The following is a 7,671-nucleotide window of genomic DNA, read 5'->3' as shown; positions in this document are numbered from 1 at the left end:
GACAGAGGATGAGATGGTTAGACTGGCATCACTGACTCAATGGACATGAGTTTGGGTAAACTCCGGGAGTTGGTGATGGACAGGGAGGCCTGGTGTGCTGCAGTTCATGGGGTGGCAAACAGTCGGACATGACTGAGCGACTGAACGAAACTGAACTGAACTGAACATGCTCAAAAAGTCCAAACTCCCTCTGGCCTTGAGGAAGTGTTTTTAAAGGCAAATTTCTGGGGAAGGCTACAGAGTGTGTGACTTTCTTCCGATTGTTTGGTGGTGTGGTAACAGGATATTGTTCTAGGAATTTCAATTAGCAGCCTTCTGCTTCTGGCCAGTATGGGGTCTATGTCAATGTCAATCAAAGGTTACCATCCTCCACTTGAGTAGAGGCCTTAGTTCCCGCAGTAGAACTCAAGCTATGTATCAGATTGTTATATGTATCCCTTGAAGAGTTACTAGCAAGAGGGCTCTGCTTTATCTCCACACTTTTTCTTGACTGCTTTATTTTTGCATTCTTCCACTTCCTTTGTTAGTAGCTATTTGAATCAGCCCTTTTGGAATTCAGAAAGGTCTAAGAGACTGAAGCCTTCCCCTGTAAATAAGGAGTAGGAGACTTGAGAGTGCTTTTGTTCCCAGGGCAGCCCCAACAAGGTCCTGCTCCATTTCAACTTGTTTGCCAAGTACTGCACCAGGAAAACATTCATATATCTTTTTTTTCCCCTCAAAAGTGTTATGATTAATAAAGGATGCACTAAAGAAATTCAGCATAATAACTGAAAACCTATTAACTCAGCAGTTGTCTACTGAGAGATGTATCAATACATTTGAATTACATTTTTATACCACCTCCACTGCATTTCCTACCCTCTTTTCACAGTTCCTAGATATTCTATACCTGATGATTATTTCCAGTGTGTTTCCTGCATTTTTAATAGCACACTCTCTCTCGTTCTGATTTCAACAATAGTTTTAACACAATGAGGTGCATCTAATCTGGTGATATTGCCATATTTCAACTGTCTATTATCTCTCTCACTATTCACATCTCATCTTACTATGGTTATCTGTTATGTTTTCAATTCCTTTACTCTTCTCTGGCTTCATTAGAGCTCATCCAATATGTGACAGAGTCAAAATATCCCTCATGTCCATTCCTTCTCCTCTGCAAATGAACGTGACTGAATAAAAATATATACATACTGTAAAGAACCCAAATATCCATAAGTGAAAGGATAAATGAATTGTGGTATATCCACAAAACAAAATACTATTTAACATCAAAAAAAGAGAATTATTGATGAATGCCTTGGAAAATAATTGAGGTCAGTGAGAGGGGAAAAAAAAAAAAAAGACCAAAAATGAAATTACATTTGATATTAATGCATTTGAAACCATGTATCTCTGATTGGGACTTGAACTCAGCCAAAACCCAGTTTGAGACTTGAATTCATGGTCTTTAAACTGAGATCACAACAGATCTTGGGACTCAATGAAGTTCAGATTCTTGATGTCTCATCAATGAATTCAGTGAGAGACAAACTGACCGGTAAGAAGTGGAATTATTTAGAGAGAAATACACTTCACAGACAGAGTGTGCACAATCTCAGAAGATAAGAGCAGCTTCAAAATATGTTGTGGCTAATTTTTATGGGATGGATAATTTCATAGACTAATGAGTGGGAAGATTATTCCAACCATTTTGGGGAAGGGGTGGAGATTTCCAGGAACTGAGCCACTACCCACGTTTTAGTCTTTGATGGCCTTGAAATTGTCATGGTGCCTGTGGGTGTGTCATTTAGCTTACTGATGTGTTACAATGAGCATATAGTGAGGCTCAAGTTTTAGTGGAAGTCAAGCCATTCACCATCTTGGACCCATTTGATTCTATTGGTTTATTTCATGTCCTCACATTATGTAATTCTTTCAAAGCTGTGCCTGCTCCCTTCCCTCTTGTCTCACATTTACATAAAATTCTAGAAATTTAAATTGACATTTAGTGATTTCAAATAGATATGTGGTTGCTTGAAGACGGGTATCTACCCAAGTACAGCATTATAAATGCACATGAGGAAATTTGGGAGAGTCACAGGTTGATAATGGTAATGGTTTTATGAGCTTGTGCATATGCCAAGATTCATTGGATAGTGCATTTTAAATATGTACAGTTAATTACATGCCATTTTTAGTAATGAAGCTTAAAAATATGTAATACTCTCTATTTCACCTACAACTGAAAAGCAATTTTAAATGAATTTTAGTCTAAATATGAAAGAATGCCATTGTATAAGATGACTGTTGATAAACACATGAGAGGAAAAGATTTCTTAGATCAATGTGGAAATGTTTGAAACTGTTGACTGAAACCACCTACTTTGGCCAGGCACAATGATAACCAGTTGCATGAATTATCTCATAAAGAGAGTTGCTGATAAAGGAAATGGTGCTAGCTGGAGAAAAAAAAAAAAAAAATAGGCAATCTAGAGAGGGGCCAAAAGGAGGAGAAAGGAGATGATATGTACTGCCAATTACCCATAATGCTAGAATTCATCTTGGCTACGAGATGTGTGAGCCACCATGATGATCCTTGAGTTAGAGCAAACATGGGCCAAGAAAGATGGTTGGCCAGAGCCAGAAACTAGGCCCATTACCATGAAACCTGAAACTTTGAGCCACATAATAGAACAGTTCTCTTGGGTCCCATTACCCTTTCTGCCCCAGCTCTCCTGCCCCAGTGCCCCTTTCCCTCTCTAATAATTTCTTCTTTGTCAACACATGTGCCTCTGTTCAGATAATTCATTTCTGAGTATTAAACAAGAGCTCAATCTTGGGCCCTGGGAGCCCCTCCCCTCCCTGAATTTCTGCAACAGAAGCAACTAGCACTTATTTAAATATTTTATAATTTTGATTAATTAGGATATCTAGTCTTCAAAAATATTTCAAGTATTCTACAAAAAGCAGAAAACATTTTTAATGTGTATAATCTAGAAAAAGATTACATCAAAATATGTAAAGACCTCATAATATTAATAAAAATAATAGAAAAAATCCAAATGTATCATATCATAAATATGTAAAAATTTGATTTAATCTGATTATTTGTTTGAAAATGGTAACTAAAATCACAAGGAACTACTATTATAGATGTACCATATGGCTAAAATGATGATAAGCATATCAAATATTAGTAATGATGTCCAGTAATAAAGGTTCTTATATTCTGCCAGTGAATATAATTGAACCAACATTTTAGAAATGCATTACACCACTTACTAACAATGGCAGTACCCTATGAATTAACAACAAGACTTTTGGATGCAGAAATCATCACTCTAAGTGCACCAAGATACATATACAAGAATGTTTAAAATTGTGTTTTTCAAAATCAAATCTTCTCAATGCCCATAAACAGAGGACGGGTAAAAAAAGCTGTAGTATATCCATACCATAGTACATTATGCAGCAAAGAACATGAAAGATGGACAAAAAATATTCTAGTCAAAAATTCACAAGAAGAAAAACAGAAAAAAATCAATACTATGTACTTCTAATTATATAAAATTGAAAATTCAGCAAAACTAAACTATAAGGTTTAAGAATGCATGTTTAGGTTGTAAACATATATACAAAAAAAAGGTATAATTACTTTAGCTATTAATATAGAGATTATCTTTAGGAAGAATGAGAGACTGTAATGGTGAAGGAACACAACACAAGACGTGTAAGGAATGAGAAATTGTTTCTTCATCTAGAAGTTATTTTCATGAACTTTACAAAATTGGTTATTTTCACTTTTCTGTATGAGAATTATATTTCAAAAATCAAAGAAAATATATCTGCACTAGTGGTTATATTACTTGCTTCTAATCACCTGAATCAATGTTTAAATTCTAACTATTCTTATGAAAGGTAAGGTAATTACTTTGCTTGTATTTTCTCCGGAACTGTCAACTCTTACTAATTGACCTATTTCTAATCTTCTATTTAAGAGACAAAAAATGGTTGCTCGATTATTACACCTTGTTATTGGTCTCTTTAGCTAATTATAGGCTTAAAAAACTTGACTGTCAACACACAGTCATATTATACCTATATACCTCATTTGAAAATTACTTTTTATGTATGATGATGTACTTTTATGGTTTATGTTGTTTGTCTTTTTTCATACTCCAGAAGATAAATAAAGGCAGGCATTCTGATGCATATGGAATGTGTTTGGTTTTGTTGGTTGATACAGCTAGGTTGATTTTTCTTATTGAGCTTTTCAAATGTATGTGCTTTTTCTAGTATAATTCATGCACTTTGGCAATTTTTTGCACTTTATATTTTGGAATATGGTTCTCCCAATTCTTGCATAATTAATTGGTTATTATCATCACATTCCATTTTCCTTGGTTTCTTATTCAGGTGTATCAGAACTTTTTATCTTCATTTTGTGCACATTACATGCTATAACCTCTTGGAGACAATTCATATATTTGCTGTTTTACTTCTTTTGAGAGGTGGATGTCTTCACCAGTTATTCATTATGCACTATGGTTGCCACAGCTTCTTGAAACATTTAATGCTGTAACAGATTTAAAACTAATTAAGTTTTTGTTACCTCATTAAAGAAATTTTTGTACATCTGAGATTCACTAACATATTGCTTTATTACTTCCCTTGGTGTATTTTTCCTTTCTTCATATACCTCAGGTTTATAAAAATTTTAGTAAAAACTTAGTGCAGAACTTCCCTGGCAGTCCAGTGGTTAAGACTTCACCCTTTTAATACAGGGGGCACGGGTTCAATCCTTGGTCCAGAGCAAACATTCCAAAGATTCCACATGCTGCTCAGTATCTAACCTACCTGAGGTCAATTGTAAAAGTACATTATGACACAAGTTCATTATGCTTTATTCAACATAATTATTTATTCAAAATAATTATCTGCTTCTGCCTCTTAAATGACATGATTCCTTTTTCTTTCTTTTTATTGTAGTGAAATGTTGGGTTATTTCTTTCTTTGACTATATGTTAGTTTACAACTACATATTCAGATATCTCTCTTTGTTTACTACGATTTTCTTCAAAGTTTTCTTATTACCCTAAAGTCTCTATATTTGTTGGCTTTGAATACCATTGATCAACAGCAAGAAAATGTCTTAATTGTTCATTATACAACGTCATTTTTCTGAAATTTGAAGATGCCTCAAGCATTACCTAACTGTGGATAAAAGCACCAATTAGACACAGTTCCTCTATTCAAGATACTTGCAGTATGAAATTTCTAAATGCAGTGAAAATGTATTTGTATAAGTGTTCAATGCTAGAACTAAAGCTCCAATTTCAAGCAAAACTCAAATTGGGTAAAATCATTAAAATATTTGTCTCTGAAAAGATGTTTTCTATTTAGATACTGATTGGATTTTTTGGATAAAATAGGTATATTTTTGAATATGCTTAAAATTTTTAATGTATGCTTTCCTGTGAAAACTCCTCTGTGTTTATAGACTTTGGACAGCATCATACAGATTTTATATTTCTGACATTGATATTACTAATTTTACATAGTTTATATATTCATCAGTTATTCAGATGAAGTAGACAAAAATGGATAAGTGATTTCAAAAAATCAAAATATAGATTCATAAACAAATACTATAAAGTGAAACATAGCTAGAATTATAGCTTTGAATTGGTTTAGCAGCCTAAAAATATTGATATATTTCATGGTGCTTGAAAATTACTGGAAATGAAGTGCTGTTTTCTTCAATTTTGCTGTCAATATGTGCTGCTAGAAGGGACATTCTAGATTTAAATAAACAGGACCAAACAAGAGTAACAGAAACAATTTGAAATCTCATCACAAGGAAGCTTGTTCTTTATGTGAATAGCAAACCAAAGCTTTTAAGTATTTGAGGGCTTGTTGAATTATCAGCATTTGAGCTTTAAAGATTGTTTTCAGATGTAGATATTCGTTCATGATGTAACTTTTCACCATATTAAAGTTGCTACTTTAAACTAACCTAAAATCTCTACAGAAGGAGCCACTAATGATCAGGATGTCTTTTGGAGCAGATCATTTTCAGGACACGGTCACGAATTTGTTTGGTCTTCACTCCATAGACGATTGGGTTGAGAAAAGGTGGAACTAAAAGGTAAAGGCTAGATAAAAGGATGTGAACGTATGGTGGTATGTGAGAACCAAACCTGTGTGTGAAGAAAGAGAAGAAGCCAAGGAGGTAGAACTGCAGGAAGACACAAATATGAGCGATGCATGTATTAAAGGCTTTCAATCTTGCTTCCTTCTGGGGCAGTTGAAAGACAGTGACAAAAATCTGAAAATAGGACAAAGTGATAAAGCTGATATCAAATCCTAAGATAGTGAAGGCAACAAACAGGCCTAATATCTTGTTGATCCGTATATCTTCAGTAGCCAGTTTCACAATGGCCATGTGCTCACAGTAAGAGTGGGAGATGACTGTGGTTCGGTAGAATTTAAGACGATATTTGATAAGCACTATGCATGGTGCTACAAGAACGACAGCCCTGAGTATTACACCGATTCCAATGTGAGTCAAGAGTTTTTGGGAGAAGATGCTGGCATGTCTCAAGGGGTTACAGATGGCCACATAGCGATCTAGGGCCATGGCCAGTAAAACACCTGATTCGGTTGCCTGGAATGAGTGAATAAGCCACATTTGTAGAAGACAGGCATCAAAGGAAATCTCTGTCAAGTGAAACCAAAAGATGCCTAACATTCTGGGAAGAATACATGTGCTAAGTGCAATGTCTGTGGCCCCCAACATGGCCAGAAAAATGTACATTGGACTATGAAGGCTGTTTTCATATTTGATTATCACTAAAATTAATGTATTCCCAATCACTGCCATAAGGTACATGAAACAGAATGGAATCCCGATCCAACACTGCACTGACTCCAGGCCAGGAATCCCGATGAGTGTTAGTACAGAGGGCGTGAAGACTGAGCCATTGGGTCTGAGCATGGTGATGTGAGTAGTAGAATCAAGAAGTGCTACTTCTATGTCATCTTTTAATTCCTGTTAAAACTGAAAAATTAAAAATTAGAATGAGTTATTTCAGCAAAATATGCTTTAGTTAGACTAGGAGGATACCATCTTACTTTCTCTGCCCAATGACTCCTCTCTAATTTTCCATCTCTTTTCTCAATGTCTTTAAGTAGTCAATCATCAGATTCTATGTTTCTGCATGCCTTTATTTTTTTCAGTGAGAAAAACTAAGTGAACATACTGTATGGCTTCTTTCTGGTCCACGACTAATGAAAGAAATTCCCCTTAGCTTGTGCTTTTATGAGTGCTAATCATCAGTGCTTTCTTTCTTTTTTAGTCACATACCAATTGGAATTGAGGGAAAAATTCATCTAATTCAAAGTAATGAATTTGAAGATTAGACTGTACCTAGATCTGGCATGAAGGATCTATAGTAGTAGTAACTCTTTCTGTTTGGTCATAATCAGAAAGCAAGTTTGATTAGAATATTTTTCAGTTTTGCAGCTCACTGTTTTTTTTTTTCTCTTAAATTGGTTTCTTCTTGGCCAGATCCCTCTGAAATACACTCTCTCCGAGTGCTTTAAACTAATTATTCAAACTTTCAATGTTTTCCCAAAAATGAGTCACACATCTTTACCTTCCTCTACTTAACCTCTCAGAAAATAAAT

General features: G+C 34.8%; 1 protein-coding gene across 1 annotated transcript; it reads right to left on the bottom strand.

Moving 5' to 3' along the window:
* Positions 1-6,022: 6,022 nt before the first annotated feature.
* On the bottom strand, positions 6,023-6,979 carry LOC105002294 (olfactory receptor 52A5-like). Its single transcript, XM_010858822.1, has one exon. The coding sequence runs from the start codon at positions 6,977-6,979 to the stop codon at positions 6,023-6,025; it is 957 nt and encodes a 318-aa protein (XP_010857124.1).
* Between the last annotated feature and the right edge of the window lie 692 nt (positions 6,980-7,671).

Source organism: Bison bison, unplaced genomic scaffold, assembly GCF_000754665.1.
Source record: "Bison bison bison isolate TAMUID 2011002044 unplaced genomic scaffold, Bison_UMD1.0 scf7180017855379, whole genome shotgun sequence".
NCBI lineage: Eukaryota > Metazoa > Chordata > Mammalia > Artiodactyla > Bovidae > Bison > Bison bison.
This window is presented reverse-complemented; position numbering and strand designations above follow the sequence as displayed.

What these genes read in the sequence shown, in the direction of transcription:
- LOC105002294 (XM_010858822.1), bottom strand. Translation starts at nt 6,979, where the DNA reads ATGCTCAGACCCAATGGCTCAGTCTTCACGCCCTCTGTACTAACACTC.